We start from the raw sequence: 14,447 nt of genomic DNA, 5'->3' as shown, positions 1-14,447 counted from the left end.
CTCTATACTTTTTTCTTGACATCATTCTGGTAGAGGTTGATCTTGGTTTCATCTGTCCAAAGAATGTTTTTCCAGAACTGTCCTGGCTTTTTTAGATTTTTTTTTTATACCAAAGTCCAATCTAGACTTTCTAGACTTTCTTACTTGCACATACCGATTCATCCAAATTCACAACCATTTCTGAGATTTGCCGTCGTAGTCCAGCACTTTCAGTTGTCCTTTGGCATTTGCACGGCTCCAAGGGTCTTTACAAAGGTCCTAGCACTGATCATGGCATACCTGCAATGCACAGGAATTCACATCCTACCATACCTGGATGATTTACTCCTGAAAGCTCAATCTGTAACGCAAGCGACAGCGGACACAGATATCTGTATACAAGTCCTGCAACAACATGGCTGGTTAATAAACAAACGCAAGAGCTCCTTCATTCCATCATAAAGAATTCAATTTCTGGGACTGATGTTAGACTCCAAACACCAGACAGTCTAACTCACAGACGACAAAAGTCAAACATTAATTAATCCACAGTACTTACTCCTTACTTACAAGGAGCAGCGGCAGATTGTCTCCAGCTACTAGGTTACATGATCACGAGAAGCAATACTGTACGGAAATTTCCACATGCGACTTCTACAACGCAATTTCCTCCAACATTGGAACAAAAATCACCATCTTCAACAGATCATTCCCATGCTCCCCACAACCAGAGACACTTGTCTTGGTGAACAATACCAGGGTTCCTTCCAAAGGTAGTCTTCAGATTTCATATCAATCAGGCGTTAGTCTGCAGTTTTACGGAGATCAGACTCTCTATTGATATCATACTCCACAACTTACAAAGATCAAGGAGTTTCCAAAAGAACCATTGCTAGATGGTTAGTAGAGACAGTCAATTTTGCTTATGAAATTAACAAGAAACCAAAGCCCTTCCAGTCAAGGCCTTGCAGAACTTGGCTACACCTGAACAGATTTGCAGGGCAGCCACTTGGGCTTCTCCCAACGCCTTTATAAAGTTTTATAAATTACACATTTTTGCTTCAACTTTGGCCGTGTTTGGCAGCAAGGTGTTACAGGCTGTGGTAGCAAAGTAAAGCTCACTGTTTTATGACTACACAGTAGCGGTAATTCCTTCAGTGTTTTATTGTTGACAGTAAAAATTCCACTGCTTTTATTTAATTATACAGTAAAACTTAAAGAGTTACAACAAGTTTGTTTATTACCCACCCTGAATTACGGGACATCTTTTGGACATCCCCATACGTTTGCACTGACAGGAGGGATTTTGTACTTACTTTTGTACTTGTCAGTGCAATAAGTCCCACCCAGGCTGATTTTAGTATGGGTGTGTGGATACTAGGTTCTCTCTATGTTATAACTTGTCTCTTGACCTTACTTTCTCTTTTCACTAAAAACGCTCCACCTCGTTAAAGGAATTCTGTCATGATTTTTATGGTGTTGTTTCTATTTCAAAATTACACTGTTTACTCTGCAAATAATTCACTCTACCATGTAAAATGTCATTCCTGAACCAGCAAGTGTATTTTTTTTTTCAATTTATAATATTGGTGTGTAGGCAGCCATCTCAGGTCATTTTGATTGGTCATGTGCTTTCAGAAAGAGCCAGCACTTTAGGATGGAACTGCTTTCTCGCAGGCTGCTGTTTCTCCAACTGAATGTGTCTCAGTGGGACTTGGCTTATTACTATTGAGTGCTGTTCTTAGATCTACCAGGAAGCTGTTATCTTGTGTTAGGGAGCTGTTATTTGGTTACCTTCCTGTTGTTCTTTTGTTATGCTGCTGAGGGGGAAAGGGAGGGGGTGATATCACTCCAACTTGCAGTGCAGCAGTAAAGAGTCACTGATGTTTATCAGGGCACAAGTCACATGACTGGGAGCAGCTGTGAAACTGACAATATTTCTATGTCTTTTATATAATGAATTTATTGCACCAGCCTAAATTATCAGCTTCTCAATAGCAGCAGTGATCCAGAACATCAAATTTGACACACCATCTTGGAAAGTGTCTGCGACACTCACATGCTCAGTGGGCTCTGAGCAGCTGTTGAGAAGCTAAGCTTAGGGGTTGTTTCAAATTATCAAGCAGAAAATGAGGTTTGTAATATAAGTTGATGCTACAGAGTGGATTATTAAATTCTGTTAATCAACCAGTGATAAAATGAATTGAGAATTAAATGTAATTTTAATTTTTTTCTAGTTATGTATAAATGTAACTGCTATCAAATGCTGTATGTGTGTGGCTGTAAATATTCTGTGCACTGCTGGCTCTGACGTTTGAAACTGTAGCAACAGCCAGCTGATTAACAGACCTATAGAAAATCGCTCTTCTGCTACATTGTCTCACAGTTGCAGAAGATTCGGGGAATTATATGGTCTCTGATTGGTGATACCGGATATAAAGTGATTACTGCCATTGTTTTTGGAAATACCCCAAACATTGATCTTTCTCTGTGTTTTATAGAGATACAGCACTACACAGAATGCCATGAATACAGCAGAGGCTTCCACTTCCTGCTTCTCAAAACCAGAGGGTCTTGAAGGGGTTGAAGCACTGGCCTCCACTGGCCTGAAACAGTGGGCTAAACAGACGTCCACCATCCCTGAGTCTCCGGCAGAGAATGGCTAGGGAGAAAGCTACATAGCAAATAAACAAGAAGGAGCAGCGCTTGTTGCTGATGGAACTGCTGCCATGGTTGGAAGTCACGGTGCTGCCTAATGTTTGGCTTTGGGCACAAATGAAGGGGCATTGCAAGAACCAGAGAACATCCTCGCTCAGTGAAAAGTAGGTGATGAATAATGAAAACTCTGAAGCAAACACGTTTCAGGATGAGGCTTCCGTCTCAAGCTGCCACCGCTTGTATCGACATAAACCCAGATAGACCAGCTTTAGGCAGGATCCAGCTGGGCACACAGACCTTCATTTAATCTTCTATCTCTTTTTAGAATAACAACCATGGGATTGCCATGCGTCTGATGAGCTGTAGTCTGTTGGAAAGCACTTTCTCCTCCGTTCTTTCTAGTCTTTAAACCATTGGAACCATTTCTTGGAAATGTTTTATTAAATATATGAAACTCTTAATGTATTATTTACTATACCTATGTGCCCTGGTACGGGAATGTCATAAATACCAGGAACATGGCAGCCCAAAACTGCCGGAGAGAATCAGGCCCAGAACTGCACCAGTGTTCTCCAGGCTTTGAGCCCTGTGCTCATACATGCCTTCTCTTCTCCACTGCTTTTAGTGATTTAATTCAAGCATATTTACAGTATCATCTATTAAAGGGAAGTTCACTAGTCTGAAGTAGACAGTGATCATTTATAACAGTTTGCAGTTTATCTTTATTTGCTAATGTTTTTTTTAATTTATTGTACTCAGCAGCTCCAGCTTTAAATTTGATAAATGTCCTATAGTTAAAGCAGAACTATTGCAAAAATGTATATAAGCATCATACTGTACTGAAATTACATTGTTATTGTTGTGGTAGTTTCCCTTTAAAGGTGATCTAATCATTTTAAACTGCCACCCTTTAATGTCCAAATTCATCAAGCTGGACTGCTCAGGTGAGCCCTGCTTTAAAAGGAAATACACTGCATGTTTTCAGGAATATTTATTCTTATCATTTAATGGGAAGAAAAGAACATAGCTTTGCCCTACTGGCACTACCCAAAATAATTGCTTGTTCCTAAAGTTGTTCCAGTTCTACCCATTAGTGCATCACTATGTTTCTTTTGACTTTTTAAAGGTCAAGTAACATAGAAATAAATGAGCAAGAAGCAGATATCTCTCCAGATTGCCAAACTAAAATCCTCAGATATTGCTATTGGTAGAGGAGAGCAGCAGTCCTAGCCATTGAGACAATTCTAAGGCTAAACTGTGACCATCTCAATGGATAGAAATACTGATCTCCTCCTTGCCTAACCCCCTTAAATATTATGAGCCCATTTTGAATATACAGTACCAAAGTTTGGTGGGAGGTGCCTGTTTTACAGGGAAACATCTGGTAGGTGATAGGATTACAAAAATTCTCAGTGTATGGGGCTGCCGTGCAAGCTCGATCATACAGCAGCCCTAAAAGAATTTTATTTTTGTAAGTCTTCAGTTGTCCTTTAAATCTCCACCCCCCCCCCACCGAGTCAACTGAAATATCCATATATTCTCAGCCACTTTCAATGCAGACATACAAAGGATAAATTGCATACGGTACGGAAAACTCTGGGGGTATCTATCAGACTTCCAGATATGAGACTAACGGCAGGATCAGGTCCAGTTAAGGAATATGTTCTAGGCATTAGTGCAGTTTATTGTGTGGGATCTGACTGCCCCCAACAGAGATCATAGAATAGTGGGTCACATGTCAGAATGCTCCCCAGTGGGACGGTTTGTTGAATCCTGAAGGATCTGCATTTGGAAGTCCCGCCGGGCCTGCCGATTGGACTCCAGCAAGTCCTGCAGCTGGGCATGCAATTGGTCATTCTTCTCCTCTAGGTGATCCAGGCAGAAATTGATCTGATCCAACATAAAGTCCAAGGCTGCATAATCTACAGGGAATGAACAATGCTAAAATTAAAAGGGGTAGTTAACCTTTAAATTCATTGTAATGTTCAACAGCTCTCGGATTTCCAATTTGGAATTGTAGCAGTCATCTGGTTTCTAGGGTCCAATTTACACTTGCAACTAGGTAGTGGTTTAACAAAGACTAGAAGACAAAATAGGAGGTCTGCTACCCATGCATAGCTTTCTTTGCCTATATTCTGCAGTGCTTCAATTGGGAATGTCTGCAGCTATTTGGTTACTGATTCCGTACTGGCAATCTGTGAGTTCTGGCAAATGCCAAAGGGGCTGCCATAAGATGCCATAGAAAGTCACTATTTAGTGGGCTGGTGGGGAGCGGATTGGGCCTCTCTGTACTGGAGTGCCTGGGCCTATTTTGACTCCCAGTCCAGACCTGATGTAATTTACCCTAGCAACCAGATGGTGGTTTAAAAGGAAAACTATACCCCCAAAATGAATAATTGAGCAACAGATAGTTTATATCAAATTAAGTGGCATATTAAAGAAGCTTATCAAATTGGAATATATATTTAAATAAATATTGACCTTTTACATCTCTTGCCTTGAACCACCATTTTGTGATGGTCTGTGTGCTGCCTCAGAGATCACCTGACCAGAAATACTGCAGCTCTAACTGTAACAGAAAGAAGTGTGGAAGCAAAAGACAGAACTCTGTCTGTTAATTGGCTCATGTGACCTAACAAGTATGGTATGTTCGTGTGCACCGTAAATCATACAATCCCGGGGGGGGGGGGGGCTGCCCTTATCTGTTTAAAATGGCAGTTTTCTATTTATGATTACCCAATGGCACATACTACTAAAAAAATATATTATTATGAAAATGGTTTATTTACATGAAGCCGGGTTTTACATATGAGCTCTTTTATGCAATATATTTTTTTTCATCGAGACCTACATCGTTTCAGGGGTATAGTTTTCCTTTAAATGAGAGACTGGAAGATCAATAGCAAAGGGCCTTAAAGGAAAACTATACCCCCCAAACAATATAGGTCTCTATAAAAAGATATTGCATAAAACAGCTCATATGTAAAATCCTGCTTCATGTAAATAAACCATTTTCATAATAATATACTTTTCTAGTAGTATGTGCCATTGGGTAATCATAAATAGAAAATTGCCATTTTAAAAAATAAGGGCCGCCCCCTGGGATCGTAGGATTCACTGTACTCACAAGCATAGCAACAAACCATACATGTTAGGTCACATGACCCAATTAACAGACAGTGTTGTGTCTTTTGCTTCCACACTTCTTCCTGTTAGAGTTGTAGTATTTCTGGTCAGGTGATCTCTGAGGCAGCACAGAGACCATCACCAAATGGTGGCTCAAGGCAAAAGATGTAAAAGGGCAATATCTACTTAAATATATATTCCAGTTTGGTAATATTCTTTAATATGCCACTTAATATGATATGAACTATCTGTTGCTTGTGTTCATTTTGGGAGTATAGTTTTCCTTTAATAAAACAAGGCATAACACGTAACTATTAAACTGTAGCCGTAAAGAGTAGCAACCAGTAGCATGTGTATATATATATATATATAGATAGTTATTCCATCATAACTGCAACATTTGTTACATCACTCCCTACAAATGGGTTCTTGATTGTAAGCAGCACCCTATAAACCAAGACCAGGGAATACCATAGGTGTGCACCCCTTTATGACAAGGTTAGTTTGATAAATGTCTGGTTTACTGTAAGGTGGGTCACACTTGGGCCCTTTCAGATCAAGTCTAGGCAGCTCCATGGGCCAACCAATGGCATGACTCATATGCCAGGGAGCGGCTGGCCTGTAGCGAATATGGCCACCCATGACCTGCCTCTAGAGGAAATCTCTCAGTCCAAACCTGTGGGTCCCATGGGCTCTAGAGCGAGCCACCAGGACCGCCATCAGAAACCACAGGGCCCCATACGACATTTCCTGGGCCCCCTGAGCTGCGCCCACCGCAAGCCCCACCTACAGGTCTGGCCTCCCCGCCCCACAGGTCCGGCCCCCACCACACAGTAAAAAAAAAAAAAAAAAATATTTGTGGCTAGGGTTTCCATATGTTAAAAAAAATAAAAAGATATTGGTGGTTAGGGCCCCCCATAAAAAACATTGGTGGCCAGGTCCCCCCCCATTAAAAAATATTGGTGGCTAGGACCCCACATGAGAAAAAAAAATTGGTGGCCAGCCCCCCCATTATAAGAAAATTGGTGGCCAGGGCCCCTTAAACGTCCATGCCTTCCGAAAGTCTGCAGCTCTCAAAGATGGGGGGTCCGGTAATCAAGTATGTGTGGCCTGGCTAATCAAGTATGTGTGGCGTGGCCGGCCCGCTACAACTCTCCCCCCTGATGGCTGCCCTGTGAGCCACCCATTACTCCTGCCAAATGACGCCCAATAGGAATGTGGCTGCACAGAGAGAGCTCCCTGGCACTATAAGAGCAGTGTATTAGTGGTTGGCCCAGCATCTGTACAACTCGAAGCATCCCCTGCCAACCAGTCAAAGCAACATGGCCTTTGGGGAGGTAGGGACCCTTCCTGCTACATCTTGTCCCTTTACTATGGGCCCCGCTCGGAGTCAATGCCCTGGAAGGACAGCATCTACATGAGCCTGTCCCAAATTGTATTAAAGCAGGGATCAGTAGAGAATGCTGGGAGTTGTAGTAAAGAAGGAGTTAGAGAGGGTCAGCGTCCCAGGCTACTACCAACCCTACCTTCATCTCCTGTCGCTTCTCCCAGCTGCACCATCGGGTCCCCATTTGGTCCTGACATTTTGTTCGAGTCCCCTCTCCCTCTCTCACGTGACTGCCAGACCACGTGACCTTGGGAAAACACAGGCCGGCGTCATCCAGAGGCAGCCAATTAGAAGCACAAATGGGCGGTGCGGACACGCGCATGTTGTAGAATGTGCGTAGCTAGAGGCAAGATGGCTGCGTATAGGTCCGCGGTGCTTGGAGCTAGTACTTGGCGGCAGGGGCTGCCTCAGCGTTTAGCAGGGGTAGTCATGGCGGCGGCGAGTATCGGCCGGTGTCTTTCTTTCCCTGGGGTAGCGGGCGGCCTGGTAGCAAGGGGTTATATAGGGTTGGGGGCTCGCAGTCATCTTGCCTACAGGGCAGCGGGGAAGAGCGGCCGCCCATTAGTTAGAACTACTTGGCTGGCAGTGAGGGGCTACAGAGCCGGGGGTTGGTGGAGGGAGTCGAACAGTAGGAGCAGGAAGGTGCTGGGCCTGGTCTTTGTGCTGGGGGGCTCCCTGGGAGTTTTTCAGGCGCTGCAGTCCTCATTTGGGGAACAGGGGGCGGAGGAGAAGCAGCAGGTACGAACAGAATCTCTGTGTACTTGTAATATATACATGAACCCTCAGTTGCTAGGGGGCAGGGGGTTCAACAATTTAACCATGGGACCATAGACTCAAGATCCGTGCCTAGTGATGTCATTATCAATCACATTCCCTTCCTTGTGATGTCATCATCACTCACGATCTCTGCCTAGTGATGTCATCATCAGTCACAATCCCTGTCTAGTGATGTCATCAGTCACACTTAGGGATGCACCGAATCCACTATTTTGGATTTGGCCGAACCCCCGAATCCTTCGTGAAAGATTTGGCTGAATCCGGACCCTACTTTGCATATGCAAATTAGCGTTGGGAAGGGGAAAAATTAGGTTTTGGATTCGGTTCGGCCTGGCAGAAGGATTCGGTCGAATCCCAAACCGAATCCTGGATTCAGTGCATCCCTAGTCACAATCCCTGCGTAGTGATGTCACCAGTCACGATCCCTGCCTAGTGATGTTATTAATCATGATCTGTGCCTAGCTATGCACTGGCCAACCCAAAGCCCTAGGGTTTACCTGTGGGTTCCTGTCAACTGCTGCACAAAGTTTAGTGTCTTACTATCGCCAGACCCGGGTGCGGGTTCTCGGGGTTAGGGTCGAGTTTTTCCGCAACCCACACGTCATTAAACCCTGCCTAGTGATGTCATCAATCATGATCCCTGTTTAGTGGTGGCGCTTGGTTCATGCTATGGGATATTATGGGTCACCATGGAGATTGCTGCCCTGAACTGCCATGTCGCTTCTTTATGCTGCTCCCAATGGATCCAGTTTGTATTGCCTTGGCTGGACACCTCCAGTGCAGAGTCTTGTGAGATGCTGCAGAGCCTGGGGAAGCTCCAGCAATTAGAATATCTGGCTGGTGCTAGTGAGGAATGGAGCAGATGTGGACCCTGCCTGTCTGGCACCATTCCTACTATTTAATGTAAAGCAGCCTACTGGACCGACATGGTGCAAAGTGGACCTTTGTGAGGTTCACCTGTCAACAGGGCAGCCATCAAGGGGGGACAGTTGTAGGGGGCCCTGAGGGTAAGGGGGTCCAGCCACGCCGCACTTTCTTGATTAGCCAGGCCCCCCTGCTTTCTGACAGCTGCTGACTTCGGGAAGGCAGGGGGCGGGAGCACAAGGGAAGGTATCTTCTGTCCATTCCTTTCCCTTATTGGTCACAGAGTTTAAGTCCCGGTTGAGCTGCTCAGGGATTGGATAGCTGAGGTTTGAACTTCTCCTCCAGCTCATTCAATCACCATGCGGCTTTACCAGGACTTGAAATTCTGTGACCAATGAGGGAAGAAAATCCTGTCGCTGGAAGAAGATGCAGCCACCTGTGCTCCCTTCTGTAGTTGGCAGCTCACTGACAGCAGGTGGGCCACACTAATGAAGTAAGTGTAACATGGCAGGGCCCCCCTAAAGGTAACCCTTTGTGGTCCTTGTTGTGTGATGGGACACTGGGCACCACATTTTTTAAATTTTTTTTTGGGGGGGGGGAAGTTTTTTCACATGGATGTTTAAGGGGGGCCCTGGCCACCAATCTTCTTATAACGTGGGGGGGGGGGGACCCTGGCCACCAATTTTTTTCCCCCCATGTGGTGTCCTAGCCACCAATATTTTTTAATGGGTGTCCCTGACCACAAATGTTTTTTTCAATGGGGGGGGGCCCTGACCACCAATATTTTTTTATTAACGTGTGGGGAACCATAGCCACCAATGTTTTTTTTTTTTTAGTGTGTGGTGGGGGGTGGACCTGTGGGGTGGGGAGGGCGGACCTTTAGGTGGGGCTTGTGGTGGGCATAGCCCAGGGGGCCCAGGAATTTTTTTTCGTATGGGGCCCTGCGATTTCTGATGGTCGGCCCTGCCTGTCAATGCTGTACTGCTTTACATTCTGTAGTATTAAGAGTAGTATTAGGAGCGGAGACAGACAGACATGGTGCTTTGACCACTGATGTTTAGTGGCATCGGAGGATGGCAGTCAAAGTGCCCCCTGTGCTATTGGCCTACGGCATTATTCGGATTGTTGTAGAGATCTAAACGAAACTCATTCAGTGCTGAAAGCAAGGAAAGGTTTTACGGCCTTGTTTTGTGTATAAGCAAATATAATGTTGTCTCACAAGAATCCTGATTTGTCAGGCCGAGGATGGATCGTTCAAGCTGACCCTGTTCCAGTACAAAACCTGCCCGTTCTGCAGCAAAGTACGCGCCTTCCTCGACTATTATCAGTTGCCTCATGAGATCATAGAGGTCAATCCAGTCATGAGACGGGAGATAAAATTCTCCAGCTACAGAAAGGTTCCCATCCTGATTGCAGACTCCAGCTCTTCCTTGGTGAGTTCTTTCTGTCAACACAAAAACGCTATTTTAGCTTCCTCCATATTTTGTTCCCTTAAAGGACATGTTAACCCCCTCCACAAAAATTGAATCAGTGAACAGCCTCTTTGAAATCTTTATATAACTGCCACTCTGGTTGTTAAAAGATTAACAGTAAGGCTGCAGCATCCCCTTAATCACTTAGAAATCCTTCTCCTCTTCTAACCCACTCGACCCCCTCCCTCAGGAATTTGCTCTTGCTGTTGGCTAATGAGCGTGCTTAGTTCTTCTCAGCTCCGATTACTAAACACTGCCTCCAGTCTAACAGCCAATGAGGAGATAGCATTGCTGGTTCCTATAGAAACTCTGCCCTAGTTGTCTGATCCTATTTTTTTTCTACACTTCTTCTAGCTCAGTTTAACCATTACAGTGCTCAACCCCAGCAGAACTTTTTATCAAAGTATGTTGTGCCTGTGTAAAGCTGCATTCTGCATTGCATGAACTTTACAGCATACATGTCTCAATGTTACTGATTATGTGTCAGAGTGAAAATGGCTGCCCAGTGAAAGCTGCTATTTGTTTTAGGAAAATGTGATGACAGAGGTATATACAGTACAAATTATATGGCTTGGGTGAGGAAGATATGCCCAACTTATGTACATGGCAGGAAAATGTAGGCTTTCCTTTAAAGGAGAAGGAAAGGCAAAACATAAGTAAAGCTCTATGGCAATTCTGGTAGAGTAATTACTTACATAGCGTAGTAATTCCTATCTCCCTGCTGTCTAGCTGTAGTAAACGTGCTATAATGATAATGGGTCCGCAGGATTCCAGTGACATCACTGAATTTTACTCTAGCTTCCTCTAGGCTGCCCAAGGCAGCCTTGAGTCGCATTGGGCCAAATCCGCTTCTATTGCGCATGCTTCAGAGGCGCAGCTTTCCTCTCATCTACGACACGCACCTGGGGTAAGGGGGAGTGTTTGGCGCAACGGCATTGGCGAACAAGAGGAAAAAGGAAGCCTGTTATAACAAGATGGCGGGCGCGTTTTACTGAATGAGAGCTGAACATGATGCACGATTTACTAGTTTTATATACACATTGGTAAGCTAAAACGAATGCGATTTAAGACATCTACATGATAACTTTTGAGTGAGGTAGTTCATAGCTTTTGCCTTTCCTTCTCCTTTAAGACCCTTAGATGTCAGAAGCTGGCAGAACCTTAATGGTCCTCAGTAGCTGGTAAGGCACTTGCGGGTTGAGTTGCGCTTCTGAGACCTGTCCAGGTTTAAAAATTGGACTTGTGCAAGACCCGTGTCAGCCTGTGGAGCCTGCTGTAAAAAAAATATGATAGAAAAACTCCACTAAAATATTTCGATGGCATTGCTGTTTTGTAGCACTCTGCATCCCCTTCAACCACATTTTATTTCTCTTCTGCAGCAACTCAACGACTCCTCTGTTATTATCAGTGTGGTGAAGACTTTCCTCACTTCCAAGTAAGCCAGTGCTAAAGCAGGCTTATCCGTTCCATTCCAGTACCCGTGACTGGTTGGGCATTATGCCGGTGACAGGGCTTCAGCAGGAGAGGTTTAGAGGTTTCGACTGCTTTTCAAAACAGACAGGCCTGGATGGGTATGGAAAGCCACAGAGGCCTGTCTTCTTTGAAAAGGTTCTTTGAGAGACCCAAGCCCAGAAGCTTTATCATCAATGAGAGTATATAGCCATGGATCCAAGATATTCCCACGCTAACTGTAATACCAGGGTCCTGCTTCGAGTTGTGTTCCCCTCCCTTTGAATTCTGAAACCAAAATGCTTTTGTTTTGTACTTCTAAACATTAACTGAAAGAAATGCTCTTGTTGTGTCTTCAAACAGGAAAACCTTGGAGGAAATCTTGTCCTATTATCCATCTATGAAAGCTGTGAATGACAAGGGGAAGGAGGTGATTGAATATAATAATAATAAGTACTGGCTGATGCTGGATGAGCGGGAGACTGAGCAAGTCTATCATACCAAAGAATCCCGAGTGCAAGGCGAAAGCCTTGGTCATTTTTACTTGTTTCGAGGGGGTCATGGTCCTATGCTGTACAATGATTGAATGGTGTGACTACAGTTTCATCTGTCCTTTAGTGATGAGATGAAATGGCGCCGATGGGCAGATGATTGGCTTGTGCACCTTATCTCTCCCAATGTGTATCGGACCCCTCATGAAGCCTCCTTTGACTACATTGTCCGAGAGGGAAACTTTGGCACGGTGGAAGGCTTGTTTGCTAAATATATAGGAGCCGTCGCAATGTATATCATCGGCAAAAGGCTGAAGAGCAGGTGTGTGTGCCGGGGTCTGTGCTTATAAAAAGCCATTGCTTAATGTATGGGCTAGGCCAGTATACACCCTTGTGTAATTGACTCTGGGAGCTCGTGTGAAAAAGTCACATGTTGGCCTTATATGTGCCACAGTGTATGTTTTGTTGGCCTCATATTATTTTCTTTTGTGTGGCCCAATTGCAGGCACTACCTTCAGGGCGATGTGCGACATGACCTGTACTCCCCAGCCAAGGGAATGGACAAGCACAGGGAATTTATGGGAGGATCTCAGCCAAACCTTGCCGATCTGGTGAGTTTTGGCATTGCAAAAGATGTGATTGGGGGCGACAGTGCACCAGTGAGATTTGGAGAAGACAAAGGAGGTGACTCAGATTATGGAGGCTTCCTAGACCTGGCACCTTCGGTGCCTTTGCCCAACGCCATGGCTAATTATCATACGTGCTTTATGGCAATATTTCTTTGTCTTGATACCCCAGTTGTATCTCTTTTCTAGGTTCTCCCTAACCTGCCTGTGCATTTTCTATTCTTTTTAGGCTGTGTACGGGGTGCTACGAGTTATGGAGGGATTGGAATCTTTCAATGATATGATGATCAACACTAAAATCAAACCCTAGTACGAGTGCATGGCTACAGTTGTTTATAGGCCTGTAGACTGAGAGTGAGCAGCTGAAGAGGAGAGAGCTGACTGCACTGACCTTCCAGGTTTTACTATGGCAAGCAGAAACCCAGGGATGAACAAAGCTGAAGCACTTAGTCTTAAAATGATACATTCAGTTGAATGCTGGGAAATCCCAGAATGCCTTTTGCTGAAGTCTTGTGCTTGCTGGGTTAGGAAACGTTAAAAAAAATCTATAGTGTGGTTTGGATCTTAACTATCACTTATAGAACACTGTGTTTAGTGGCCTGTATGGCTTCTTAATACAAACATAAAGCTCAGTTTGACTAACAATTCGATTTGGACTGCTGGACAGTGAAGGCAGCGCGTTTGATGCGCTTCCTATACCAATGGACTATTGCACTTGTTTTCCATTAGGATATTTTGCGAGATTGTGTAAAATCTCAATAAACAGGTAGAACTATATCAGTGGGGCAGATATTTTCCTGAGCCCAGTGTGTTTAGTGTTTTTATATCAATTACCAGTGATTAATGTAAGTGATATAGGTGCAGAATTAGGCTTAGGTGTGTGACCCTGGGGCCAACAATCACATCACAAAGGGGAACCATGTGGACTGCACCCAGACCTTTCCTTGGTGTGGTGTAATCTGTCCCATCAGGGCTGCTTTTATGGGTTGCTGCACTGATCCAAATGAAAATCTATGGTAAAATAGCAGCTGCCTTTTTTCCTACAGGAACGTGTATCACTGACTGATCCCATGTGTTGCAGTGATAGATTGGTGAGGCCTCAACAGGCCAACCTACTCAAAAATATCCACCCATATTCTGTATCGCTTCCAGCTGTAGGTGGGGCTGTCGTCTCTATGGTATGGGGTGCAACATACTTTCCTTTACACAGAGCAGTCAATCATACAGGCCTGCAGTTCCTGGAACAATTGTGCAGTCATGCTAGTATGCCATCACCAACCAACCAGAGCCAAGTTAAGGCCTATTATGTATAAAATGTCAAGAAGAGAGCGATGGTGACACCCCATTTTTATTTGATAAAAAGGACAATACCCTTTTTTCCACCCCGATACAGTTCTGGTCTTTAATCAGTCAGACAGCTAATGTTTAGTAGCTGCTTTCTTCCTTACCTTTTTCTCAAAGGTCTGGACAGGGGAGATAAAAGGCAGAAAGTACTGACTAGATCTGACCCACCATTGTACAGGAAGGAACCCTTTAAAGCGCGAGAGGGCTATAAATGGAAGGGAACACCAGCCCAGGACGTCGATCGCGGTCTACCAGTAGATCGCGGTTAAGTTCC

General features: G+C 44.4%; 2 protein-coding genes across 2 annotated transcripts; one reads left to right on the top strand and one right to left on the bottom strand.

Moving 5' to 3' along the window:
* Positions 1-3,613: 3,613 nt before the first annotated feature.
* Positions 3,614-7,448, bottom strand: LOC108699961 (bublin coiled-coil protein-like). The gene is made up of 2 exons (XM_018232716.2): positions 7,290-7,448; positions 3,614-4,559 (listed from the first exon to the last, which is right to left on the bottom strand). Exons 1-2 carry the CDS (start codon positions 7,345-7,347, stop codon positions 4,369-4,371), a joined length of 249 nt encoding a protein of 82 aa, XP_018088205.1. The 5' UTR covers positions 7,348-7,448; the 3' UTR covers positions 3,614-4,368.
* Positions 7,449-7,480: 32 nt separating this feature from the next.
* ptges2.S (prostaglandin E synthase 2 S homeolog) lies at positions 7,481-13,606 on the top strand. Its single transcript, XM_041574447.1, is given in 7 exon segments — positions 7,481-7,888; positions 10,030-10,224; positions 11,643-11,698; positions 12,076-12,228; positions 12,331-12,525; positions 12,709-12,814; positions 13,059-13,606. Coding segments are annotated over 7 exon segments (1,236 nt in total). The 3' UTR covers positions 13,182-13,606.
* Positions 13,607-14,447: the final 841 nt, after the last annotated feature.

This window comes from Xenopus laevis, chromosome 8S (assembly GCF_017654675.1).
Source record: "Xenopus laevis strain J_2021 chromosome 8S, Xenopus_laevis_v10.1, whole genome shotgun sequence".
Taxonomy (NCBI): Eukaryota; Metazoa; Chordata; class Amphibia; order Anura; family Pipidae; genus Xenopus; species Xenopus laevis.
Note: the sequence above shows the minus strand (reverse complement) of the source record. Positions and strands in the feature narration are given on the sequence as shown.

Bases quoted from the DNA above. Each gene is read 5' to 3' on its own strand.
- LOC108699961 (XM_018232716.2), bottom strand. From the start codon at position 7,347: ATGTCAGGACCAAATGGGGACCCGATGGTGCAGCTGGGAGAAGCGACA. The intron at 4,560-7,289 runs GTAGGGTTGGTA...CATTCCCTGTAG, and splicing joins AGAAGCGACAGGAGATGAAG to ATTATGCAGCCTTGGACTTT.